Here is a 27,386-nt window from a genome sequence, read left to right as displayed (position 1 = left end):
GTCAAGGAACTTGAAGCAAGATGTGCACCCAGGCCACCTGCTTCTAGAGCTGGGGTCTCCACCTTGCTGCTGTCCTGCCTCCTCTGGTTCACCACACAGTGGAACATTCCAGAGCCTTCCGGCTATGTAAGCCACTTTGCCTCAGACCCCAGTTTCTTCATCTGTAAAAGGGTTATATTCCTCATCTGTCGAGCACCCAGCGTGCAGCCTGATAATGTGGGGCTTCCCTTCACCCCCCGGCCACAGACACTCCTGAAGTTCCCACAGCACCCTTACAGCTGTCGACCTAGGCTCCCCTGAGGCACGCAGGATAGGACATCCTGACTCCTGAGTGGCAGAAGGGCCCATGCGGGCAGTACTGGAGGAGGACTGGGTCCCCAGGGAGGACAGGGACATATTATAAGCAGGGCGCAGAGATGCTTCAGAGTCCAGAAGCTAAAGCCCGTACTTGATAGACCATGTCTCTTCCTGTGGTCCTTGTCACAGATTCTGTCCCACCATCTGCTCATAGGTCCCTGCACGCCCCCCACTCTCTCCCCCTTTTGGACTTCTCTCTCTTTAAGTGCTACCTGTTTTCTTTCTTTCTTTTTTTTTTTAACTTTATTTATTTTGAGAGAGAGAGAGAGACAGAGAGAGCAGGGGAGGGGCAGAGAGAGAGGGAGAGAGAGAGAGAATTCCAAGCAGGCTCTGCATTGTCAGCGCAGAGCCCGATGTGGGCCTTGAACTCACAAACTGTGAGATCATGACCTGAGCCGAAATCAAGAGTCAGACCCTTAACCGGCTGAGCCACCCAGGGGCCCCTCCCGCTCCTGCTCACAACGTTCCCTCTGCCTGACTCCCTTCTCTCCTCTTTCTTTCTGGTTTCTTCCTGATCATCGTTTAGGACTCAGTCCAGGGGCCCCTCCTACAAGCTTGCTGATTCCCATCCCTCACAGCGTCCTCTGCCTGCCGAGCCTGAACCCAGGGCCCCCTGAGAGCCCTGAAGTGTCCCAAACACCTCTCTGACATTGCACCTATCGCCCTGCATTATGCTTAACACTTTGTGTGTCTGTGTGCCCCTCGCCAGCAGCTCCTTGCAAGTGGGATCTGGGTTTTATTCATCTTTGCCTCTTCAGGGCCTGAGCAAGACCTGCACATGCTAGACGCTCCATAAATGTTTGAGTTGCCATGATCTTTGGAGAAGCAGGAACAGGATGGTTTCCGGAGTAAAAGAGGTGTAGCGATGCCTCAGGGCCTGTGATAAGAGAGCTAAGGCAAACGGACCCCACCCCCCCCCAAGACAAACCACAGGCTTCCATGCGTGCAGTTTCCGGTTGCAAAGAAAGTGCTACCCCGATATCCAAAATACAGTCACCTTTTTCCAATGGTTGAAGTTCTACACTTAGACATTCAGTCCTTTGCCTTTGATTGCCACCTGTTTCAATGGAAAGCCCCTGATCTTAAACCTGAGCCATCGCCGACTCCTCGTCCGGACGGAGAGAAGAGTGCAGCCACAGGGAGGTGTCCCAGGAAGTCAGCATGCCCTCCTATTCCTCCACGCTTATTTTGCACATTTTTCTATCTGGGTCCATACTGTTGTTCGTTGCAAGTTTTAAGAAAAATTTAATCCAGGGGCACCTGGGTGCCTCAGTCAGTTAAGCATCGACTCTTGGTTTGGGCTCAGGTCATGATCTCATGGTTCATCAGTTCAAGTCCTACATGGAGCTCTACGCTGACAGTGTGGAGCCTGCTTAGGATTCTCTCTCTCTCCCTTCCTCACTGCCCCTTCCCCGCTCGTGCTGTCTTTCTCTCAAAATAAATAAATAAACTTAAAAAAAAAAAAAAAGCAGCTCTTTCTGCCCACACATCCTGGCCCCATGCTTTAATAAATTCACCTTTTTTGTTCTCCCCTCCCCCCCCCCCCCCCCCCGCCAAAAAAAATTTTAATCCATGGTTTTCCTGCCCCTTTACAAGACTGTTGCTTAATGCTTGGCCCATCTCTGGCTTGTTTCTTTCTATTCTCACATGAGTCCCTGAACTCACGGGCGATGAGGAGACAGATACCCCCTGGGGGAGGAACAGGGGTCCAGAGGAAGAGGATGCGCCCTGGGAAGTGTTTCTGTCTCTCCTGCCAGATCCTTGAGTGTCCGGCCAAGGCCAGGGCAAGGGGTGGTGGGCAGTGTTGGCCCCCCAGGAATGGAAGAGCCGTTCTTACTTGGACAAGGCCAAGCCATGCTTGCCCAGCTGTGGGTGCAGGTCAGACAGGAGAATGCCGGCCTCCACAGTCACCTGCTTCTTCTCTGTGTCCACCTGCAAGAGACCAGCACAGGCTGGGATGAGCCAGGCTATCGCCCAACCCTCACCCAGCAACCATATTCCCGTGAATATGAGCATGTCTGTCCCAGCCTGTGGTCAGCTCAAGCTGACCTCTTGCTGCAGGCAGCTGAAGGGGGTGTGGGCAGAGCCCTGGAGTGCTGGGGCTGTGGGAATACAGTCATCCCCCCTTATCTACAGGGGATAATGCGTTCCAAGACCCCCAGTGGATGACTGAAGCCACATCTAACACTGAACTTTACATGTACCATATTTTCCCCATATGTTTACCTATAATAAAGTTCAATTTATAAATTATGCACAGTAAGAGAGTAACAACAATAACTAAAGATAAAATAGAACAATTATGATAATATATTTAATAAAAGTTACGTGAATGTGGCTTCTGTCTCTCTTAAAGTATCTTCTTGTACTGTCCTCAGCCTTTTTTGTCTTGTAAGGATGTGAGATGATACAATGCCTACGTGATGATGAGATTAAGTGAGATAAAGGGCTTAGGAATTGTGACCGGAGATTAAGTGAGATAAAGGGCTTAGGAATTGTGACCTAGGATTAGGTGACTGTTGGCCTTCTGATAATATGTCAAAAGGCAGATCATCTGCTTTCAGAGGGTGGTTGACCTCTGAAACTGTGGAAAAAGAAACCACAGATAATGGGGGGGACTAGTGTATTCTGTGTAACCCCTTCTTCCCACAGGGGAGGAAATAAAGAGCAGGGAAAAAAAGGAGTTCACTCAAGGTCACTGCCATAACTCCACTTACTCCAAACCCCGCCCCACCTGGACCAGAAGGTAGGATTCCTGGATGGTCGTGCATAATCACCAACTAAGGAGGGACTATTCCTACAAGGGCTTGATTCTACCAGATGGAGTCCCAATTCTCCAGTTATTCTCACCGGGGAGGTCTTAGGCAAAGACTGAGGACTGGAAGGGGACAGAAGTTCCCTGCCATGCACAGGAAGGGTTCTAGAAGACCCCTGGCAGCCCAGGGAAGTGGGAGCAGACTCTGCTTTCCCAGGGAGGAGACTGAAGTTCAGGGACTTTAAGTTGCTCACCCAAGGTCACGCAAGCATCGGCGGCACTGAGAGGAGAATTTACATCTGTGGGACTCCAAATCCCAAGCTCATTCGACTAACCCTGAGCACAGAGCTGGGCAAAATCAATTGTTGGAGCCCAATCCTCACTAATTAGCAATCAGAGTTCATTACTGCCATGACTGACATCTTGACCAGAACATTTTCTATGGGGTGGAGACTGTCAGCCTGAGCAAAGAAATAAATAATAGAGAGAAACCTAGAACTTAGGCCAGCAGGGCTGGGGGGCGGCAGGGGGAGGAGGTTATTTCGCAAAAACTACAGCTCAGGGGAGCCGGCCCTGTCAGGAGAGAAGAGGAGTCCTGCTGATGTGCAGGGTACCTGTCTGGCTTCTACTTCCTGACAGGTGCCTGACAAGTGCTGGCCGAAATGCATGGACAGCATCCCACCACAGTGCTGGTGTCAGACCCCCGAGTTTGTGCCCAGCTCTGCTACTGACTGGCTGTGTAACCCTAGGCAAGTCACTTGCTCTCCCTGATCTTGTTTCCCCATGTGTAAAACTAGCTAGATGTAAATCCTTCCGATCTGGGACTGTGAGTCCACCTTTGGGGATCTGATTTGCCATTTTTGTTCTAGAGAAGCAGAGAGGAGGCACTGGCAGGAGGAAGGAGACGAACATTCTCTCTGTGGCCACAAGGAGGCGCATACAGCTGCCAAGAAGCCTGAGCAAGCCCAGGGAGGGCTCCGGGGAGGGGGTCATGGTGGGCAGGTCAGAAATTGGGGTGTCACTTTGGACTCAGGGGCAGGGAGGGGATCGGGCCTGGGGGCAGAGGCTAAGGAGTTTCCGCCCAAGGTCTGGGAGGGAGGCTGAGGCTGGGGGAAGCCGAGGGCTCTGAGTACCTGCAGAACCCGGTTCATCTTGCCCATGTGGATCATGAAGCCATCGGTGCAGGCGATGTCCGAGGGTGAGTGGCCACCTCCCACCACCTTCACCCGCTTGTTCTGCTGCCTGGCCAGGGCCAGCACCTGCCGAGGCAATGCTGGAGTCAGCCGGGGGCCAGAGACCTGGCAGGGCCTGCAGGGGGGTGGGCCGCCCAGGCTGCCAAGGCCCCTGCCTGGCTGGAGGCCGCTGTGCGGTCCAGTCCGGGAAAGAGAGCCAGGGTGAAGAGCCAGGAAGTGAGCGGCACGCAGAGCGGAGTCATGCTAAGGTGGGACTCCCATGCCCCTTCCCTGCTGCGTCTGGGAGCTCCTCGGTGGGCACACCTGATCACACCCGATCACACCCTTTGCCAGCACGAAGCCTTCTGAGGGCGCCCCAGTGCCTTCAGAGTAAGGTCCCAGCTCCTCATCTTGGCCTACACGGGCTCAGCAGCCTCCCAGGCTGGAATGAAGGCTGCTGGGGTGAAAGTGGCTTCCTTTGACTTTGTAAGTGTGTCTCTCCCGGGCCCAGCCCTCGTCTCTAGTGATCACGGAATGAATAAATTAATTAACAAATGCATGGTATCACTTACATGAATCCATTCCCTTTTACCCTCACATCCCTGCTCCAAAACCTCACATCTGCCACTCGGAACACTGGCCTTACTCACAGCGTGTACCACAAGGGGTTCCATGAGCAAGTGAGACTGGGAAGGGTTCTGTCCTCCCTAGCTCCTTTCTCCACCCACCGTGTACATGGCGTGTTTAAGACTACAGGCTCTACAGTAAAGAAATCTGTTTAACACCATCTTCTGTGAGCCCCCTTGGCCACACCGCCAATTTTTATTTTCACCTGACCCTACTAGCCCTCCGGGGAAATGTCAGCCTGCAGCGGCCTCAGCCTGTTAGGAATTCACAGTTGTGTGGGCCAGCACAGCTTAGAACGGCCTTGATTTATGGCCATATCAGCATACCTCCAACATTTCCCTCAGCTCAGAGGAAAGCCAGTTGCCTAGGCATTCAAGGTCCTCTAATCCTGCCTTCCCAGCCTTCCTCTTCTGCCCTCCGCCCACTCATCCCCTCCAGGCACTTGGGTCCCCGTCTCTGCCGCTTCTGATGGCTCCCCGGGCATGCTCCTCACTTTCTCTTGCTCGGTGCTCTTCCCCTGCATGAGAAGCTGGAGGCTTTGAATCAGACAATCCCTGTGGGACTCCTGGCTCTGATGTTTATTAATATGGGAAAAGACAAAACCTCTGGTAGCCTCAGTCTATCCATCTGTGAAATGGAGATAATAATCACCATGTCTCAGGAGAGCATGGAATTGAAGAGAGAATAGATAAGCAGCACAGCGTTCTGACTTAGGGTCACTTCACGGGGACTGTATCGTCCAGACTGCTGTTCTCTGAGTGCGCTCCCACACACACGCCCGTGCACACACTCGCACACATGCACACGCAGAGTGAACTCCTCCCTCCTCGGTACCCTACTGGCGCTGGTGGAGCGGCACCTGTATCCTCTGGAGCTAGTTGCATGCATGCTTGACTGAGGTGCAAGCCTTTAAGGGTCTCTACGGTTTGGGTCTTGTCCATTCATTCATTCATTCATTCAACAGTGATTCAAGTGCTTTCTGTGGCCAGGGACAGTGCCAGGTGCTGAGGATACAATGGGAAACAAGCCAAGCATGGTCGTACATCCTTATGAGAAGGAGAGCCAGAAGCATGAACATGTTCAAGTAGACAAAGTAATTCCAAGTTAGGAATATGCAATGAAGGAAAGAAACAAGGAGCTGAGACAGAGACCGCTGGGGATAGTGGTGAGGTGGTCTGGGAATCCACTGAGGAGCTGAAGTTTACCTTGAGCCCTCAAGGAGGAAAAGGTGTTAGTCATGTGAAAAGTGAAGGGATAGGCATTCTGGCAGTGGGAACAGCAAGTGCAAAGGCCCTGGGGTAGGAAAAAGTTCAGTTTGTCTTATGAACAAAGAATGAACCAAGGCCAGGTGATGCGTGGCCTTGGGGAGTCAAGTTAGGCTTTTACTCCACAAATAATAGAGAGCCTGTGGGGGCTCCTGGGAGGCTCAGTTGGTTAAGCATCCAGCTTCGGCTCAGATCATGAGCTCAGGGTTCATGGGTTCGAGCCCTGCTTCAGGCCCTGGACTGACAGCTCAGAGCCTGAAGTCTGCTTTGGATTCTGTGTCCCTTTCTCTCTGCCCCTCCCCCACTTGTGTTCTCCCTCTCTCTCAAAAGTAAATAAACATTAAACAGTGAGCCTGTGAAGGGATTTAAGCAGAGAGTAGCCCAGTCCAACTTACATTTTAAGAAAATTACTTTTGCTGAGGTGGAAAGTGCATTCAAAGGACATGAGAATTGAGGCAGGGAGACCGGGGCCATGGCCGCCACAGGTCATGGTGAGTGAGGAAGGGATGGCGGAGTGGGCATGGAGATTAGCAATGGTGCTGAAGAGAAGGGGATTGGTTCTGGAAGCTTCTGGGGCAAGACTTGCTGACTGCGGATAAGGGTAAAGAAAAGACAGTGACCCACTTCCTGGTTTCCCAGGCGTCCCATGCAGAGACAGGGGTAGAAGAGGGTGGAATCAACAACACAAGAGACTCAAAGCACTGGAAATGTAGTCTGGGGCACGTAAGCCTGTGATGACCTTGAGACACACAACGAGAGAAGTCACATGCGAGTCTGCGGACAGAGAAGAGATCTGAGCTGGAAATGAAATGCTGGCAGCCATTGGTGGCACGGGAAGGTGTAACGTGGAGCTGTAGCAGAGGAGTGGGGGCCAGGAGCCCGGAAATTTTCAGCTTCATGGAGCTGTCTCCTGGCCGGCAGCTCTGAGGTGGGGGTGGGATTGGGGGTGGGGGCAGGGCATCCCAGCTTCCTGTCTGGGGCAGGGACACTCACCTCTCTGACCTCCTCCACGGACGTGGGCTGGTAGTACATTTCTGGGCAACAGCCGTAGGTCCTCGCCCAGTTTTGGAACTTGACTCCTTTGTACCCATGGACCTACGACAGGAAAAGAGCTGGGTCATCACAGACATGTGGCCGCGCGCTGCCTGACGGCCGTCCCGGGCTCCCGCCAATGCAGGATGGGAGGCCGGGGCGGGGCCGGGGCGCTGAGCCAGGGGCCGGTGGGAAGATTAAACGGACGTCGGAAGCTCTGAAGCTGCGAGACTTCCTGTTTGTTCTCTCCCTTGACCCCTCATGGCCATGTGGGCAGAGCACACAGAGGACGCTGTCCATTCTTAGCAGAAACGATGGGGCTGGGGGTGGAGCCCGAAAAAGCAGGACTCAGGGCCCCTGCCCCTACCCCCACTCCGTCCCGGGCACCTCTCTGAGGGACCCAGCAGAAGGCGTACTCCGGTCCAGCAGGGACACTGGGGAAGGGGTTGCGCGAGTGGGCCTGGTGGCCCAAGAAGGACTTGGAGCTGGCCTTCAGCTCTCCTATGAAGCTTCTCCCACCAAGAAGGGCCAAGTCTGGGGGACTCCACTGCAGCCTTTCTGGCCTCTAAACCAAAGCAGGGAGCTCTGGGGGTAAGACTCCCACGTGCTGGATATGAGCTGTGTCCGGAACACTGTACAAGATCCGTACACGTGGTACCTTATTTAGACCTTACAATAATGCCACAAAATTGGTAATACTACTCCCATTTTCAGGAGCAGAAACTGAAGCCCAGAGAGGTGAGGTAACTTCCCCCAAACACACACAGCAATCAAATGAAGACACTAGAGTCCGACCCAGGCCTCCGTCTCTTCCATGCTTTCCCCAAGACCCCAGTGCCGCCCCTAGAGCCTCAAGTCCAATGCAAGAGGGTCCCCATGGCCTCCCCCAGGCCCTAGACTTGACCTAATTCTGTCCTCCCACGTCTGGCCCGTGGGCCCAGCCTGAACGCAGCCCTGCTGGGCTGACGGGCTGTGCCGTGCGATCCTACCATGGCTGCGGCGGTGGGTCGGTGGCCTTGGCAGACTGAGGCTCCCTCCGGGAACAGAGCACGGGGCAGCAGTGTGCAGAGGCGAGGTGGGGCGACGGTCCGGAGCGGAAAGCACAGCGGCCTCCGAGCACAGGGCTGACTCTGTATCTACTGCATACCGAGGGGCTTCGGGCGGCAAAGGTGGGTAAACAGTGTTGCGACAAGCTCCACCCGGACAGAGAGCCAGATAGCAGCGCAGGCCCTGCCCCCTGCCCCCTGCCCCCTGCCCCGGGGGCCCTTCTCAGGCAGTGAGGTGGAAGAGAGGAGTTTAAAAGGCAGCTGTTCTGTCCCTGGACGCTGCTTGAGCTCTGACCCCAGCTCTGGGCATTCTGGACCCAAAGGACCCTACAGCTTCCAAACGGGATCCTTAATTCCATAGGTCAGCAGAGGCTGTGACGTGGAGGGTCTGTGGGGGTCTTCATGCAGGGGCTGCCTTGGTGTCCCCTTGGAGGAGGACACACGTGGCACCCCAGGGCAGGTGCAGTCAGGATCTGTGTTAGCTCATCTGTCCGACTGGGGGGATGAATACACCGATCCCCTCATCGCTATAGAGACAGGACGGGAGGCTGGTGGCTGTAGCACCGGGTGGGGAAGGGAGACGAGGGACCCTCCGCTCAGGCACTCTTCCAGCGAGGCCTTTCCCAGGCTTTATGGGTTCCTCCTCCAGGCTCTGCCTGTTAACCTCTGGGAACCTCATTTTCCTCCCCAATAAAGTTGGGGCACTTTTGCCGAATTCTCTGCGTCGATATAAAGGTGAGAGCAGATCTATGAGGAGCATGGGACCCAACGGGAGCTTGAGATGACAGCAAGCTCTTGCATCTGCCCCGGCCATGAGCTTGCTGGTGGCAGGATTCTCCGGACACGCCAGCCTGAGCTGGTGCCTGGCACAGAGCCAGCGCCCCAAGCGCATTTGTGCAACAAACAATCCCGGCCTGTCAGATCTCTCCAAGCCAAGGGCTGGTGTCTGGTGCGAAAGCAGGGGAGGAGGAAAGGGCAGGCTGAAGGAGTGGAGCTGGGGTCAGAGATGTGCCCGAAAAGTCCTAGCAAGGGGGAGGGTCAGAGGCACATCCGTATCCCCTGGAGCAGGATTTCTGCCAAGCTACGGAGTGTGTGTGTGTGTGTGTGTGTGTGTGTGATTGTACCGCCACCCCAGATGCAAATGTACGAGTATGAGGTAGGAGTGCAGCGTGTGCTCATTACAGGGAAAGCCTGGCTCAGGAGGTGACTGTTTACGGTGACTCGGCAGCTCAGTCATGGAGAGGGGAGTCCCAGGGCCACAGAACTGATCCTTTGGGGAAGGGCTGTGTTAGAGGCCGAACTGTGTTCCTCCCAAATTCCTATGTTGAAGCGTTAGACCCCAGCACCTCAGGATGTGACTGTATTTGGAGAGAGGGCCTTTATTTATTTATTTTTTTTTTTTAATTTTTTTTTCAACGTTTATTTATTTTTGGGACAGAGAGAGACAGAGCATGAACGGGGGAGGGGCAGAGAGAGAGGGAGACACAGAATTGGAAACAGGCTCCAGGCTCTGAGCCATCAGCCCAGAGCCCTACGCGGGGCTCCAACTCACGGACTGCGAGATCGTGACCTGGCTGAAGTCGCACGCTTAACCGACTGCGCCACCCAGGCGCCCCAGAGAGAGGGCCTTTAAAGAGGTCATGAAACCAAAGTGAGGTCGTCAGGATGGGCCCTGATCTAATATGACCGGTGTCCTAATAAGAGGAGCACACAGAGGAGAGGCCATGAGAAGACTCTGGAAAAGGCAGCCATCTGCAAGCCAAGGAGAGAAGCCTCAGGAGAAGCCACCCCTCCCGACGACTGCTTGATCTCAGGCTTCCAGCCTCCAGAACTGGGAGAAAATAAATCTCCGCTGTTGAAGCCACTCAGTCCGTGGTAGTTTGTTAGGGCGGCCCGAGAAAATTAATGCCTGGTGTCTACAAGCTCCTGAGGCTGGGATCTCCACGGGGGCCTTCGCGCGAGAGAAGAGGGAGGCCTGGCTCTTGCCTCTGAGCCCGGTTCACTTGGGCTGTCCCTGATGGGAGACACAGGTCCTGTGCCCTCCAACGCTGCCGGCTCCACTGTCTGAGAGGAGGGAGCCTGGGGAGACCTCCCCATAGAGCCTCAGACTCCCTGGCTGGGAAGGGCAGGGCTTGGTGAGGGAGACAGTGGTTGGAGGCCTTGGGGCTGAGTGGTGGAGAAAGCACCTGGTTGGCCACTGTCCCAAAGCCCTGGAAGGAGGCCCATGGCAGGGAGGGGAGGCGAGCACGGAGGTTCACCCCAAATAAATAACTTGTTTCCCACTCACCCACAGTCAGACCCAAGGTCTCTCCTTTTGGAGAACGCATTCTATGCTGAGACCTCCTGGAAGCCAGGCGCTGCGGGGTGTGGGTGGACCTGGGCTGTGCCCTGGAACTGCCCGAGGGGCTCCCTTCCCTCCTCGGTTGGAAGATTTCCCAGCCTGGAATCACACACCATTTTCTCTTTGCCTCTTGCTACTGCCCTTGAATGGAACGCTTTCTCCCCTATCCCCGCCAAGCCAGTCACATCAATTTTGCCAATTGCCTTTATGGAGAAACAGAAAATGACATGAGAAAAATATAAACATCAGCAAAAAGTATCAGTTAATTTAATGTGCAATGCCACCATCCCGTGATTAAGGTGGATGGTTTATTGCTTATTCCTTCTTGCGTGAAGGACTCAGCTGGTTCAGTAATTGCTGAGTCTTAATTTTTTCTAACGTTTGTGGACAAGGGAAATTAATGCTGCTGTTTCAGTGGTCATTGAAGCTTTTTTGACCTTTTCCCCTCCCATACTTGTTAATCAGTCAGAGTGAGGTCCTTAATATACAACTTACATGTGGTAACTTAACACTTCTTTGAAATAGTGTGAATATCTGGGAGAGTGTTTAATGACTTCTCATCTGCAGATATTACTTTCTTGTGCTACTAATTCAAGTTCACTCAATACACACGGCAAAGAAGGATGACACAGTCTAAAACGCCCCCTGCTTCTCAGAGTTGAATCCAGGATAATTGATGGAGACAAAGACCAAATATCCATCTCCTCAATCTATTCAAATGGCAAAAAAGATGACAGTTTGGCGGCTTCTCTGGAATTTTCTTACTTTGAGTTACATAAGCCAAGAATTGTTTCTGTCTTTGAAATTCTGACACAAGCCAGTCAGTCACACCGACTCTCCCATGCTGATACATTCTGCCCCATTCTGGGGGGTTTGGCATGAATGTCATGGAAAACAGTGACAAGTGCCTAAGAAACACAAGGTAGGTCTTAGCCAAGTCTTTAAGCTAGGAAGTTATTTTTTAATTGATTAAAAATGAGTTTACAGGGGGCACCTGGGTGGCTTAGTTGGTTAAGCATCTGACTCCTGATCTCAGCTCAGGTCTTGATCTCAGGGTCATGGGTTAAAGCCCTGCATTGGGCTCTATGCTGGGCATGAAGCCTACTTAAAAAATAAATAAATAAATAAAAATAAAAAATAAAAAATAAAAAATAAATAAATAAATAAATACATACATAAAAAAAATAGAATGAGTTTATGACCCATGGGAGAAAATATCTGTAAATCATATATCTTACAAGGGATTAATATCCACAATGTATAAAGAAGTCATGCAACTCAACATGAAAGCAAATATTAATTAAAAATGGGAAAAGAAGGGGTGCCTGGCTGGCTTAGTTGGTTAAGCATCCGACTTTGGCTCAGGTCATGATCTTGCAGCTAGTGAGTAGTTAGAGTCCCACAGCAGGCTCTCTGCTGTCAGCACAGAGCCCGCTTCAGATCTTCTGTCCTCTCCTCTCTCTGCCCGCCCCCCCCCCCCCCGTCACACACTCTCTCAAAAATAAATAAAATTTAAAAAAAAAATGAAACCTTCTGCATCGCCGATGGGAATGCCGTTACGTGTTTGGTGCAGCCACTGTGGAAAACAGTATGGTGGAGCCTCAAAAAATTAAACACAGAAGGACCACATGATCCAGTAATTCTACCTCTGGGTATATACTCAGAAGAACAGAAAGCAGAGACTTGAAAGGGTATCTGTACACCATGTTCATGGCAGCATTTATTCACAGTAGCCAAAAAGGTAGAAGCAATCAAGTGTCAACCAACAGATGAATGGATAAACAAAATGTGGCATCTCCACAGACTGGAATATTGCTCAGCCTTAAAAAAGAAGGGATATCTGACTCACGCTACAACATACATGCGCCTTGAGGATCTTCTACTGAGTGAAATAAGCCAGTCACAAAAAGACAAATACTGTATGATTCCACTTATATGAATTAGCTAGAGTAGTCAAACTCATAGAGACCCAAAGTAATGGGTTGCCATGGGTTGGGGAGAGGGAGAAGTAGGGGTTCGTGTTTAATGGGTAGGGTCTCAGTTTGGGACAATGAAAAAGATCCGGAGGTGAGTGGAGGTGAGGGTGGCAAACAGAGTGAGTGTACTTAATGTCACCGAACTGTGTACTTGAAAGTAGTTAAAATGGCAAATTTTAATGTATATTTTACCACAGTGGAAGTGAAAAAAAAAAAGTGAGCTCACAGGAGTATAAATGTCATTGATATTCTTTCAAAAGTAGGTACCAGACTCAAAACCCTTATATGTACATACGACAAAATGTACTTAAGTAAACCAACAAAGTGATCCCACTCATACCTTATAAATACCAAAGCTGGAAGCCTCCACGGTAACTGTAAATCCTTCAGCTGTGTTATTAAAAAAAGTATTGCATTCCTATTTTACACAGCAGACACCCACTGAATGCTAACAAAGATTCATAGATGACTAGAACCGGGAGGGCTTCTCCTTCTGAATTTAGTTCTATTAGCAGATATTCCAGGAGTCTTGAAGATTCCCCTTCCTTCTTCCTCCCTCCCTGCCTTCCTGTCTCTTTTATAGGCTCCACACCCAACATGGGGCTTGAACTCATGACCCTGAGATCAACAGTCACATGCACTGAGCCAGCCAGGCACCCCCAGTCTTATTCCATCAAGTCTTGGCATGGTGATAACAGTCATGCAATTGGCCATCCATGCCACCCAGTAGGGCATCAAAATCAAGAATCTGAAATCCACTCATTTATCCATCCATTCATCTGTGCTTCCATTCTGTGATTTACTCAGCAAACATCGAATGGGCATCTACAAAATGCCAGGCATCTGCTGGGTTAGGATCAAGGATGAGCACCTAGCTAAGTAGTTGCCCGTCCTAAAGGCCTTACAGTCTCATGGGGCAGACAGTTCACAACTGGGTGCAGTAGCCAACACTTGGGAGAAACTTCTACAACTGCTAAGAAAATATTTTATCATTTGTTGCCAGATGGATTCCTTTGAATCGCGAGGCATGGTATTTCCCACCCAACTCCTGTTGCATAAACCTTTGAGGTTCTGACCTAGATATTCTAGCGATTTGTCTGTTTCGTATTTGTGCTTATGGTAATGTTGATGTGAACAACATGCAGACTGGCTTAGAGTTACTTCAAGGCCTAACACCAGGGGTTCATTGGACCCCAAGAGAGACAGAAATAGTTTTTTGTCCCATCTGTTCTAACAGACTCAGAAGACATTTCTCCTGGGAACCTTGGATACTGCTAGTTGACAGCCACTAAGGGTGAGGACAGAATTTGTGAGCCACCATAATCCCCTCCGGAGAGAGCTCCATGACCCCACTGATATGTGGGTGTAACAGAGAATATGGGGTCTGCTGTGCCTCTTTTTGAGAAGGCTAGTTCCCTTAGCAGAGGTCAATACAAATTTATTACAAATGTATTTGTTATACATTGTATAATTAAAAGAACTTGAACACACTCCCAGCAAGTTGTACTTAAACCGGCGTCTGAAAAATCTGTCTTAATGAGGTCAGTCCCCTTTGCTGCCAGAGCTACAAGCAGCTGATTGATGTGTGGGCCAAAGCTCTCCAAGGCAGCGGGGAAACACACATTTCTAGTGTTTTCGTGAATAAACTGAAGACTCTTCCAGTCTGGGTCCTTTATGACCCTCTATCTTGCATGACTGGTTATATTTTTGTTGCAAATCTATGGACCTGAGTCATTTCACCCTTATTTGAGATTGAACATACTCTGTTTTAGGAACATATCTGGCTTACATGGTCATTTCCCCAGGTCACGAATTTGCCATTTATTTTATTATTTAAAAAAAAATTTTAATATTTATTTATCCATTCTTGAGAGAGAGCACAAGCAGGGGAGGGGCAGAGAGAGAGAGGGAGACACAGATTCACAAGCGGGTTCCAGGCTCTGAGCTGTCACAGGCTCTGAGCCCAACACAGGGCTTGAATCCATGAACTGCGAGATCATGACCTGAGCCGAAGTCTGACGCTCGACTGACTGGGCCACCCTGGCGGCCCACTAATTTGCGTTTTAAATGGGCCCTTTAACTTTCAGATCCAAAAGGAAGGAGGTGGTGGTGTGGCTGGAAATTTAAAGCCCACATAGGCCTTGTCCTAGGATAAACTGGAAAGCTTACAGCTAAAACTTCCACAGCGTTTCCTCGTGCCGGGTGCTGTTCCAGGTCCCTGCACCCGTTAACTGATTTGGTACTCAGAATCACCTGAGTCTGGTACTATTCATGCACCCTTTACAGCTGAGGAAACTGAGGCACAGGAAAGCCTTTCTTGAGGTAACACATTAGAAAGTGACGTATCGGGAGTCTTGTCCAGGGAATCTGACTCCAGATTCAGAAAGGAGATTTTTGGTAGGACCTCAGCCTTTGGGACCAGAGTGAGCCTGAATCTAGGCTCTGCCTCCAACCAACCAAGTGACCTCGGGCAAGCTACCGGAACCTCAGCTTTCCCATCTGTTAAATGGGAAGAAGAGGTGATATATAGAAGGCTCTAAGGCAGGCAGACATACTTAATAATGATAGCAGCTAACGTTTCTAACCTTTCCCTTGCCTTCTACACACACAGACACACCCTTTTTTGCCAGGTTAATTTATACTCCACATAGTTCAGCTTAAAGATACCACCTCTGCCCTCAAGCCCTCCCTATAGAATGGACAGCGAGGGAGGTGCACATACACCTGTGAGCACACCGGTCTCTGGGGAAGGGAGAAAAGGCACACAGGCCACTCCGGGGACTTGCTGGAGGAGGTGTCAGGCAGGAGTCCTGCAAGCAAAAAGACCCATATACCGGGGTGCAGGGCCAAGGAGAATTGTCAGGGTGCATGCAGAGACTTGAGGGGTGGTGACTTTGGAGAGCATTTAGGAATCTGGGAGTGATCAGGGCAGGCTGGGGGTGAGGGGCCTTTATTTGGGGACAGTGGGAGGCCCTGATACGTTCAGATCAGACTCTGTGCAGGAAGACCAGTTAGGAGGCTGTGCTGCAGGGCTCTGAGCCAGAGGCTCTGGGCTTGGAGCCGGTCAGTGGGAGGGGCAGGGGGGCACAACTGGAGGGGACAGATCCAGTGAGACGCAGCTTCTGGATGTGGCTGGGGAAGGTACAGCTGGAGGGAAGTTCTGGGTCTGCTCTGAGACGCATGGCAGCTGCTGCCAGACGTGACCATTCAGGTTTATACTAATTACAATTAAAGGAGAAATTCACTTCCTCGTGCTCATTTTCCACATTCAAGGGCTCAGGCCACGTGCATGTATGTGAGCATACTGTGTCGGGCATGTGGCTGCTGCACGTGGCCGATGGCTTCTCCGTCCAACAGCACAGAACAGACCATTTCTCTCATCTCAGAAAGTTCCACTGCACAGGGGCGCCTGGGTGGCTCAGTTGGTTAAGCAGCTGACGCTTGATCTCAGCTCAGGTCACGATCTCGAGGTTCGTGAGTTTGGGCCCCGCATCGAGCTCTGCACTCACAGCGTGGAGGCTGCTTGGGATCCTCTGTCACTCTCTGCCCCTCCCTCACTTGTGCTCACGCTCTTTCTCTCAAAAATAAGTAACTGTTAAAAAAAAGTGTTTTAAATAAAAGAAAAAGAGAACGTTTCACTGGACACCGCCGCTCTAGATCACGCAGTGCCTCAGAGACTCAAGAACAGAGGGACACACACTCACTCAAAGGCGACAGACAGGACTACCACCCTTGCTCTGCCTTCCTCCCAGAACACAAACGCCAGCCTCACAGAATGTTTGAGCTTTATTAGACCAACGAGTTCCAATCTCAGCTGATGTGCTTCAAAATTAACGGATTTTGCTGCCGAACCGTGATTGGTTAGTCAAAGAGAAATCACCCCTGGCCATCTCGTTTCATCGCCTATAGAACACTGTAAGCCACTGTTAAGAGAGAAAGTAACACCTTTATACCTGGAGAATGAATCAGATGTGATTTTTCCTGTATCTAAAATTATGTCAGATTTGACTCTCTTCATTTAAAGGAAACCACTCTGCAGAGTAAACCCCCTTGGAATGATGCTGCCGGTTACAAGAGGTGCCGGAAAGACTTCCTCTGGGTTCCAAGCCCAGCAGAGGAAGGGCTTGCAGGCCTGCTGGGGGGCTGGCACACGCCATGCCCTAAAGCTTCGAGACCACTGGTGGGTCCCTGGCATCTGTCTCCAGCCACTCAATGAGGATCCGATTCAACTCGGTGGGCCTGGGAAGGAAACAGAGGGCAATTCACACTTGTCAGGACCCACTCACCGCAGGCATGTGAGAGCAGAGGTGATGAAGTGAATGGCAAGGCCAGGAAAGCCCTTATTGGAGGTAAACAGGAAGTACCGGTCTCCCCCACCCAGGGGTCTCCCCACCCCCGCCACATCTCCTTACTTCTCCATCTGTGTCCAGTGTCCGCAATCCATAATGTGTCCCCTTTTCAGGTAGGGGATCTGGAAGAAACCCACCCCCCCCCGAAAAGTAAGTGGCAGAACACAGGTGGCTCTCGTTTTAGGTTAGTGCTCCCCACAGGCCACCCTCCCCGAAAATCCTTGCATTATTTAAGAAAGGAATGGGCATTTACTGAACTCCTACTATGTGCCAGGTAGTCTACGTGCATTGCCTTCTCTAACCTTGACCGTGATCCTATGGGGTAAGATGAAGGCTCAGAGAAGCTAGGTAACCTATCCAAGGTCACACAGAGTGGCTGAGTGAAGATTCAAATTCAGGGCTGACTTGTTTGTACTCATCGAAACAAGTTGCTTCTCTTTAGAATTATCAGGACGCAGCTTGTTCACTGTCTGGAAAACGCCTGGTTGTTCGGCTCTCGCCACACAGACATGACTGAGTCCCCCTCTTTTGGACCCTGAACGCCCACAGTGGGTCACCATAGCAAGCCCCAAAGAGGGAGAGGGCGCAGCAGCACCACCCTTGACACATGCAGGCTCCCTCCCGACACGAGCCTCGAACTGTGCAACCCGATGCGGAAAATGCTGGGAGCGGAATGTGGCTTTCTTCCCAGAGGTGAGGACAGCCCCTTCCGGGCCTAAGCCTCAGCGAGGTTAGCAGTCAGTGGCCAGGGTGGGAAAGGGCCAGCCAAAGAACTGGAAATTCTACAGAAATCTTCAAGGGTTGGTGCTAGAGAAAACGAGCCCCGCTCCCCCCCCCCCCCCCACCCCATGGGCTCAGCCCCTCCATCAGCTGGGTCCAGGGCCCACCAGAAGCGTGTCCTTGGCAGCGTCCCACCCTACACACTGTCTGCTGTGCCTGATGATGCCAACGAAGCCACAGCCGAGTGCGGACGGACCGCTCCGGGCAGCTAGCTAGGCAGGATCCGATGAGCCAGCCCAGCCACCCCACCTGCAAGCCTCCCCAGTCCCTACCAACCTCCACGCTTGTGGCAGAGTGAGCTTCCAAACTGCAGGTTTGTCACCTGTCAATCCCTTTCAATGGCTCATGCCTATGGGCCTACAAAGCGCGGTCTGGCCCGGTGGGCTCAGCAGAATCTTCCAGTCTTATGGAGCTCCTACCATTCTCCCAGTAAGCCCTGCATGCTCCTTGCCTCTCACCCTGTCTTCTGTTCTCTCTGCGGGGCAAGGCTCAGTCGTTTGCCAAGGCCAGACGCAGTGGTCAGCACCTCTGTGAAGACCTCCTTCCCTATGGAGCCCTCTTCACCTCTCTCCTGCGTCTGGGATGAACTGCAGGACATCGAGCTCCCCAAGGGTGGGGTCTGCGTCTTATTCACCCTTACCTTCCCAGAATCTAGCACTGTGCTAACACAAGTGCCCAGCAAAAGCCCATGAAATGAATGAGTGAATGAACGAATGCATGAGTGAGTAAAGCACGAGTGAGTAAATGACAGGCCACATCAGTGCAGGGGAAAGAACGCATCAGTCAGGACTGCTGCTCCTATGAGGTGGCAGGGATCCTACTGATGAAGAACCAAGTGCTTTACCGGATCTCCGGCTCTGTGTCCCCAGCTGTCATCTTTTCTCCGTGAGGCCTGCGCCCTCTCCCGGGAAGCACCGATGACCCCTAGTGCAGGACTGTTGGCTTACCCAGTCCTCCATATGCTTGGACATCTCCGGAGTGAGCACGACGTCCTTCTCCGCGGTCACCATCAGAGCCGGAATCAGGATCTAGGGGAGGGTACCAGGAAGCAGAGGCAGGTAGAGAAGGGACGGAACGGTCCCTTCTTGTGCCCCCCCATAGCTGAGGCCTTCCCTCTCCCAGGACAAGGACAGGGTACTTCATTTCCCTGCTTTGTGGTTTCCCCCACGATTAACATCCCCCGGAAAGACCCCCTGTGGTGCTGCTGTGGTCCTGGCTTTGTTTCCCCAGTTTTGCACTATTACTGGGGATCTCAGATGATGGTGTGAGATGACAGAAAATACATAGGTTTTTCTCTGCCCCTGTTCCTGGCACAGGGCTCCTGAAACCCTTGTACTTTTCTAGGTGATAAGAATGATAGCAGCATCTCTTGTTCTAATATTTGGTCTTTTGATCCCATCCTTGCCTGACACAGGGTTCCTCAAACCCTTGTAAATTCCAAAGTGATAAGAGCACCAGGGGTATCTTTTGTTCTACTGCGGGGACTCTGGGTGGGCTCCTGGGTGGGGACTGGATGGGGCTGGTCACCACAAAGACGAGCCCAGCCAGCCTTGATCAGAAGCTTAGGCTTTTCAGCCCCACCCCCCATTCTCTAGAGAGGACAGAGGGGCTGGAAATGGAGTTAATAATTGATCGTGCCTACATGAGTAAGCCTCCATTAAAATCCATAAAACCCCAATAGGATAGGGTTTGGGGAGCTTCTACACTGGCAAACATCTACAGTGGGAGGGGTGATGTACCCCAACTCCGCAGGGACAGAAGCCCAAGAAGTGCTTGGGCCCCTCCCAGACCTCACTCTATGTATCTCTCCATCTGGCTGTTCATCTGAATCCTTTGTCATCTACTTTAACAAACAGGCAAACGTGTCTCCCTGAGTTGTGGGAGCCACCCTAGCAAATGAATCGAACCTGAGGAGGGAGGCACGGGAACCTCAGAAGCAGAGGTAACCACCTGGACTTGTGATTGGCATCTGAAGCGGGGCGGCAGGGGGGCGGGGGCAGTCCTGTAGGACCCAGCCCTTACCTGTGGGATCCGACGCTATCTCCAGGGAGACAGTGTCAGAACGGAATTGAATTGTGGTGATGCAGAGAATTGCTCGGTGGAGGAAAACCCTCATACATCTGGTGACCAGAAGCGTGAAGTGTTTTGTGTTAAGAGACACACAGGAGGGTAAGACTAGGTTTTTCTAAGACGAGTAGAGTCAGCAGTGTCGTGACCCACACGGGTTTTGTGTGCATGTGTGCGTAGAAGTAAGAACACTTCTACTGGCCCACTCTGTGTGTCTGGTATTTACAGAACTGTAAGAAGAAAACCATAGGCCCCACACGGTGTCACTTGGGCCAGGCCAAGTCATTAAACTGGAGCTTAATACCTAATTGCAGTTTCAGCCTCCCCCAGAAATGTCTTAGCTGGTTAGGCAGGAATTTATTGATTAGCACCAAGGAGGTAATCTGTCACACGGGTTCTCCCCTTACCCCATAGGAAGCTGAGGGAATGTGCATAAGACCCCTGCTCTTTCCCCTAAGGGAACGCGACCTTGCCTGAAAAAATGGTCTCTTTTCTTTTGCTTATACCTTTCTCGCCCCACCCCTCCTTCCGAAAAACCCTTTCACTTTGAGCACCCCTCTACTTGCTTGAAAGGATGCTGCCTAATTTCATGAGCCATTTAATAAGGCCAATTGGATCTTCAGATTTACTCAGTTGAATTTTGGTTTTTGACAGAATGGAATAGATGACACCAGAAAGGAGGAAAGATGCCTTGGATAGAGATCAATATTCCTTTTCTTTGAATTAAGTGGATGCTTTAAAAGGTCAGCCAAGAATCCAGGAAGTGAATGGGTCAGCCACAGCTGTTATCAGCCCGACATTAGTGGCAGCAGAAAGGACTTCACTTTCATCTACTGACAGATAGGACACTGTGGGGTGGAGAAAGCCTCCATTTATCCTCTTTGTTCTCCCTCCACCGTTATAATTGTCAAACAGCTTCGATTTGTCCCTGGTTAAGGGACTTTTACTAGTTTTTACCAATGTACAGAACTGCATGCTTCTCACTGCCAAATGATAAAGGACCAGCGATGTTCAAAAGTGATTTTGTTGCTACATGATGGACTTAGAGTGTATTACGCTGAGCAAAAGAAGTCAGAGAAAGACAATCCTATGATTTCACTCACTTGTGGAATTTAAGAAAACACATGAACATAGGGGAAGGGAAGCAAAAGTAAGACAAAAACAAAGATGGAGACAACCCATAAGAGAGTCTTAAACACAGAGAACTGAGGGTTGCTGCTGGGATGTTGGGTGGGGGGATGGGCTAAATGGGTGATGGGCATTCAGGAGGGCACTTGTGATGAGCACGGGGTGTTATACAGAAGTGATCAATCACTAAGTTCTACTCCTGAAACCATGATTATACTACGTGTTCACGAACTTGGATTAAATAAAATAAATAAACAAACAAACAAACAAATAAATAAATAAATAAAAGGGAATAGGTTGAATGAACACCAACAAAAAAGTGGTTTTATTGCTGAAACTAATCCTAAGGCTGCTATAAACTCCAGAATATTCCCAGTCAAAATGTAAACTGGTTGTGGGGGCATGAGAGGAGGTGGGGGAGAAGGAAGATCTGAAAGGTATCTGTAGAAGAATGGGTTTCCAACGTTAGCACCATTGGGGTTCACCTTCCCAAAGACTCTGCCATTATGCACCTGCATGTTGCAAGAGATTTTGCCTACCAACCCATGGCTTTGTCATTTTTGTCAGTCACAGGTGAGGGAGTCAAAGATAATGGGCCTTCACTGAACTACTACTATGTGCTAGGAACTATTCCTGTCATTCCCGTAAGTGGCAATGGAGAACAGAGTGGTTAAGTGCCTTACCCAAGGGCACACAGGGATTAGATCCCAGGCCAACCTGCTGCCCAGTGTGCTCTTAACTATGTTCCATGCTCTATTGCCTGACCCCATGAGGTCAGCACCTCATCTGTTTTTAGTTTTGTTTTCTTTTGATTTGAGTGAGTGAGAGAGAGAGAGAGAGAGAGAGAGAGAGAGAGAATTTTAAGCAGGCTCCACCCTCTGTGCGGAGCCCAACATGGGGCTTGATCCCAAGACCCTGGGATCATGACGTGAGCTGAAATCAAGTCAGACATTCAACTGACTAAGCCACCCAGGCACCCGATGGGCCTCATGTATTTTATCTGCCATTGTATCCCTAAGGTCCACCATAGTGCCTAGCATGTAGAGGGTGTTCACATTCCAGTGAACTGATGAGAAAACTAGGGCTACTGAGTGAGCTGAGGAATGCGAAAATGCAATTTCCCATAGGTTCTTAACTTTTTAAGTTTGTTTATTTATTTTGAGAGAGTGTGCGTGGGAAGGGCAGAGAGGGAGAGAGAGAGGGAGAGAGAAAGGAAGAGAGAGAGGGAGAGAATCCCAAGCAGGCTCCACACCATTAGTGTGAGGAGGCCGACATGGGGTTCGAACCCACGAACCTGTGAGATCATGACCTGAGCTGCAATCAAGAGTCAGATGCTTAACCGACTGAGCCACCCAGGCGCCCCGGTTTTCAATGTTTTGAATGTAAACTATGAATGCCGTTACAGGTTTCCCCGGCTATCCAAAGGTGGAGCACTCCTGTGAAAGCTCCCATAAGCCAAAGTGGTGTAAAGTGAAGAAGCAATCACCACTAATGTATAAGGAAAAGTGTTTGAATACTCCCAGACCCTCCAAATAACCTCTCAGGCATTTCTGATGGAAACATCTTGCTAACAGATACACAAAACAGACCAACATAAAGCCCAGATGCTCAGAGACACGGTTCAAGGCCATGGTGGCTTGATGCTGAGATGCTGAGGGGAGTTCCTGGGGAAGGGGCTTGGCGGGGCCGCTCTCGCTTGCACGCTGCCTCTAAAATGAGTCGGTGCAAAAGAGATGCTGGATGCTTTTTTTTCCCACAAGTGAAAATCCTCTTTGGATTTCTTTCAGTTAGCGAAAACAGCTCCGAATGGAGGTCTTTTGTAAAAGCGATCTTTCAAAAAAGTGGGGCACACCTGTATTCCCTCTGCAGACCCAGAGATTGGAAACCCACCTTCTGCTTGACTCAGGTGGACTTGGACAAAGGTGACACAGCCAGAGGCTAAAGCCTGTGTCTCTGAAAGTGCCTCAGGCTCCTTCTGTGAAATGGGGGCTCTGTGTGACCCTCCTCACCTCTGGGAGTCATCCTGGACCATCTGCCCTGACCTGGGGTGCCATCAGGAGATGTGGGCCTTCCACACGGATGCCACGGGCACCCGGACAGTGCCCTGCTCTGCCCGCATGCCACCCTCTACTATTCCAGGGAAAGCATCAGTGAAAGCCCTAGTCGAGGCACTCACTTCCCCCTTGAGTGGAGGGAGGGGAAGGGCAGAAAGGAGGACAGCAAGTCAGTCTGTCCTGCCCATCCCCCCAACTCTGACCAAAGGGCAGATTAACTGGGCCAATGAGAAGCCCAGGGGCGGGGCAGGGTGGGGTGGGGGGGCAACCACCCTGAACCAGCACTTACCTTTCGTCCCAAACCTGTGCAGCCCCACTTCCAGTTTACATCCACGTTTCGATACCAGTTTAGGGGACCCCTGGGGGTGGGGACGATCAGGGGAACAAAAACAGGAAGGCTTTTAGTAGATGACTATGGTACAGACCCCACCGGGAGCCAGCTCTGAACAGCGGGTCTTCCCAGTGGGAGCAAAGGTTTCTGCAGGGGAGGGGAGAGGATGGAGCCCAGGGGTCACGTCTGGTGGCCCAACGCACTTGCCATGTTTTAACGAGCAAGGCCTAGTGCCGGCGGCATTCAGGGCTCGGCTGAGAGGGCTGCCAGCCTCCGAAGTGGGCTTCCGGAAACATGCAGAAACTGGCCCACATTCTCGGGGGGCTGCTGGGTTAGATCACGGGGAGCTCCGTTTAGTGCTCTCACCATCCAGAAGCTGCTCCCTTGCCCCAGGGAACCTACTGAAAAGAAACTTCGGGAGGTGCCCTCCTTCCAATGGGACGTAGAGAGGTAGCTCAACGATGCCTCTCTGGACAGGTAAGGATGGCCAGGGGCTGTCCCTGAACACTCTCCCAATCCTTAATACAAATGCAAAACCCAACAACCTGAGAGGTCTATAACCCTCCCCTGAAGATGTATGCAATGTCTGTGTTTATGTAGGCTTTTGTGTTTTTCTGAAGAAAGAACCCAGAGCTGTCATCTGCTTCCTTCAGGGCTCATGATAGAAAAAAAAAAATGTTTTTAACCGTCTGTTCTGAGGGGGCCCATAAGCACAAGAGGGAGGAAACTGAGTTATCCCAAACTAGAGCAGGTGGAGTATTTTCAGGAGTGAGCCTCCCGACACTGGAGGGGTTCAAGCAGAAGCTGGCTGAGCATTCGCAGGGGGACGGCCGGCCTCACCCTGTAACCCTCTTTGCTGATCATGTCTCTTCGCTGTTTGGGGCCCCGTTCTCTTTACCTGAAACCAGACTTCTTGAACTGCTGCACATAGAACTGGATGTCCTCCTCGGTGACGATGTGGCTGAGGCCGGGCTCCTCTGGGGTTCTCACAAAGAGTCCTCCTGCAAAAAGCCACTTGTCTGCTCTCGGAGCTCTGGGCCAGGCACCTGAGTTCTAACTCCAGCGTGTTCCCAGCTGACGTTGGGCACCCAACTGCCTCTCATGTCACATCTGAACTCACAGGGAAGGTTCTCATGCTCCTTCATTCATTCTTTCTCTCCTCCTTCTCCACAGTGAGCCCATCTCCTCCCAAGCTCTAAATCCATGCCCTGTCATCTTGGAACCCAATGATATCACACACAGGCCTCCCCTTCCAGAACAAACCATGTCCCTCTCCTTCAGAAACTCACAATAACTCCAAGATGACCCTATTTCTTGTTTACCCAGGACCTACCAGCCCTTCCAGCAACCCTCTCCCCCAGACTACACCTTTTCTAAATAGTTTAACTTTAGATACCCCCACTGACTCTCAGAACTCTCGTAAATGTGTGCTGATTTTGCTCTCAGCCCAGAGGAAGATCCAGGGCAGGCAGCAGGCATTCTGTTGCCTTCTGCGTGCTCACGGTCCTTTGCACAGTGTGGAATCCTATCTTGTTTTCAGAGGTGTGCACTGTGTCCTGGCAGTCCCCGGTCCCCATGACGGTGACCTTGTGACGACCACGGGCAGCCCAGGGGCCACTGCTATTTCACAGAGGACAGTCACAAGGGCTATTAACGTTGGCACTTGAAGAGGGATGACTCACTATTTTTAGGCTCTTGAAGCCTCCAAGGGATAGGAACTGGGCGAGGCAGGCTTTTGCGAGACGTATCACAGGGGTACGCGATCAGAGTGCCTCCCCCGCCAGGCTGGCGCTTCTGGCTCGTTCAGCATCTCTGGAAGAGCCCCCACCTGCTCCCCTCACTTTACTAGTGCTATCTGCCTCCCTAAGAGACTGTGGGCTCCCTGAGAGCAGTGACCATGCTCTGTGCGTCTGGATATCTGCCCTGCCTCACATCAAGCGTGGACTCCCAATGCTTGGGGAATGAAGACATGAACAGGTGCATGAAAGAGGAAAGAGATTGAGAGAGAGAGGGAGAGAGGGAGGGAGGGTGGGAGGGGGAAGGTGTTCTTGACCAGTGAGAAGACCTTGGCCTTCAGGGTAGGAGGACTTTAAGCCCAGCCTAGCCACTCTGAACGAGTTCCTTAACTCTTCTGAGCTCCATTCTCCTCATCTGTAGAACAGTGATAACAAGGGGATTTTTAAAGGATGTCCTGAGGACCATAAATATCTAAAGGGGGCTGGGTCAGTGTTGGATGCACACAGTAGGTGCTCAAACAAGTGGCAACGATCATCGTCGTTAATGAAAATACAGGTGCATACTGGCAAGGCAAGGTTCCGTGGGAACAGGGCTGGATCTGGGAGCCGCGGGATGAGCTCCAGATGGTTCTGGGCTCTGACTCTTCACTTACATACAGCCAGGAGGGAGAACAAGGATGGTTGTCATGTGGGGGTACTGGAAATGACAGCAACACGGTACAGGGATGGAGGGAGGGCCAGTGGATTATGACAGAGGGGTTCTGGCTTGGGGGTCCAGCCTGACTCCGGCCCCAGCCCTGTGTGCACCAGGTGATCTTGCAAAGGTCAGTTCCTATCTTAGGTCTTGGTCCCTTATCAGCAGAAGGTGGGATTACCCTGATGAGCTTTAAGAGTCCTCTAAGCTCTTGCTGTTTAAGACCTTGGGCCCAAAGTCCCCTGGGGGAAAGGAACCAAGGCCCAAGGCCGTGTGGTCAACCCAGGGCTAGGGTGAGCGCTAGTCACCAGTGGGGACCCATGTTAAGCAAGTCACCGTTCAGAGCTAGTGGGTGGCTGCGTCTGCTCATAGAGGTCAGATGGACACTCGTGTCACGTTTAGCTGATTCCTGCCGTGATCCTCCCGTCCCCCTTCCCTCCTAAGAACCTCTCTTACCCATTTCGCGGACTCTGCTCACGGAGAGAAAAGCCTGTATGGAGGAGAGTTAGAAATGTCATCGTGGGGGAAGAAAGGAAATATGCTGGAATGGGTCATCTGTAAACCCGGTCACAACCAAAGACCTACAAGTGCCATCAGGTTACACAAACATACTAAACTCCCAGGAGAGCGAGACACATCCTCAGGGGTCAAAGCAGACGTGGCTAATGGCCACGGCTCTGTGCCAAGGCTGCCCCTGGGTGCCTGCAGGTCTTGGTAGTGTAAGAACTTGGGTTGACACAACCAATGGGAACAAGAGATGAGACCTGAGATCTATGACGGGCCGGAAGTTAAAAATGAGACACTCTCTGGGGCGCCTGGGTGGCTCAGTTGGTTAAGCGTCTGACTCTTGATTTCAGCTCAGGTCATGATCTCATGGTTCGTGAGATCAGGCTCCGAGTCGGGCTCTGCACTGACAGCGTGGAGCTTGCTCGGGATTCTGTCTGTCTCTCTCTCTGCCCTTTCTCCTCCCCCAAATAAATAAATAAACATTAAACAAAATTAAAAAGAGAGATACTCCCTGCCCCTCCACTATGAATCCAGTAAATCTGCAGTCTTCAGTAAAGGGGTGGACTAGAAAAAAATCCACCCATCATGCAGAGCAAACGTGAAGGGCGTTGTTCCATTTCAGTTTGGTTCTAAGAGGAAACCATGAAAAGGTCTCCGAGGAACTCATGGCTGTAGGCCTGCCTTCAGAGGTGTCTGGATTTGAGTTTGCTCTATCTGCGTGATCTGGAAACCCCCAAGACACAAAGTAAACAACAAGAAAAGTGAGCCTAGGCTGGTAATGCCACCAGGATGCCAGGCAGAAGCAGCAAATGCGAAAGCACAGGACAGTCTTTTCTCAATCCTAGCTGAAGCAGACTGGTGCAGATTCAGTGCTGCTGAAGATGAGCTCACAAAGCAAAACGGTAAAACTCTCTCTCTCGCTCACACGCCCCATTGCAAGAGACAGCAAACAAAGCAAACGGTAAAATAAGAGTCTTCAAGAATATCAAATAATAGAACTTGAAGAGAGAGAGAGAGAGAATGAAAAAGTGAGTATACTTAATGTTAAGCACTAAAGACATAAAAGAAGGAACTAGACAAGAATAGAATAAGACTGTATCATAAGAGATCAGAACGATTTGAAAAAGAACGACATACAACTTTCATACAAAAAAAACAAAACAAAAAAC

General features: G+C 51.1%; 2 protein-coding genes across 3 annotated transcripts in view; both read right to left on the bottom strand.

Moving 5' to 3' along the window:
• The window catches only part of LOC125164964 (L-gulonolactone oxidase), a 34,097-nt gene extending 26,768 nt beyond the window's left edge, over positions 1–7,329 (bottom strand). For both annotated transcript variants that reach the window (XM_047857694.1, XM_047857695.1), the window contains exons 1-3: positions 7,170–7,329; positions 4,246–4,371; positions 2,195–2,289 (exon numbers count right to left, since the gene is read on the bottom strand). In XM_047857694.1, the coding sequence (XP_047713650.1) occupies positions 2,195–2,289; positions 4,246–4,371; positions 7,170–7,208 (260 nt within the window). In that variant the 5' untranslated portion in view covers positions 7,209–7,329. The remainder of the gene's footprint in view (positions 1–2,194; positions 2,290–4,245; positions 4,372–7,169) is intronic.
• Positions 7,330–16,344: 9,015 nt separating this feature from the next.
• EPHX2 (epoxide hydrolase 2) overlaps positions 16,345–27,386 on the bottom strand; it is an 85,253-nt gene continuing 74,211 nt past the window's right edge. Inside the window, exons 14-19 of the mRNA XM_047856685.1 lie at positions 26,167–26,200; positions 24,179–24,281; positions 23,239–23,308; positions 18,648–18,728; positions 16,984–17,042; positions 16,345–16,810 (exon numbers count right to left, since the gene is read on the bottom strand). Of these exons, the coding sequence (XP_047712641.1) occupies positions 16,732–16,810; positions 16,984–17,042; positions 18,648–18,728; positions 23,239–23,308; positions 24,179–24,281; positions 26,167–26,200 (426 nt within the window). The 3' untranslated portion in view covers positions 16,345–16,731. The remainder of the gene's footprint in view (positions 16,811–16,983; positions 17,043–18,647; positions 18,729–23,238; positions 23,309–24,178; positions 24,282–26,166; positions 26,201–27,386) is intronic.

This window comes from Prionailurus viverrinus, chromosome B1 (genome assembly GCF_022837055.1).
Source record: "Prionailurus viverrinus isolate Anna chromosome B1, UM_Priviv_1.0, whole genome shotgun sequence".
In the NCBI taxonomy this organism is placed as follows: domain Eukaryota; kingdom Metazoa; phylum Chordata; class Mammalia; order Carnivora; family Felidae; genus Prionailurus; species Prionailurus viverrinus.
Note: the sequence above shows the minus strand (reverse complement) of the source record. Positions and strands in the feature narration are given on the sequence as shown.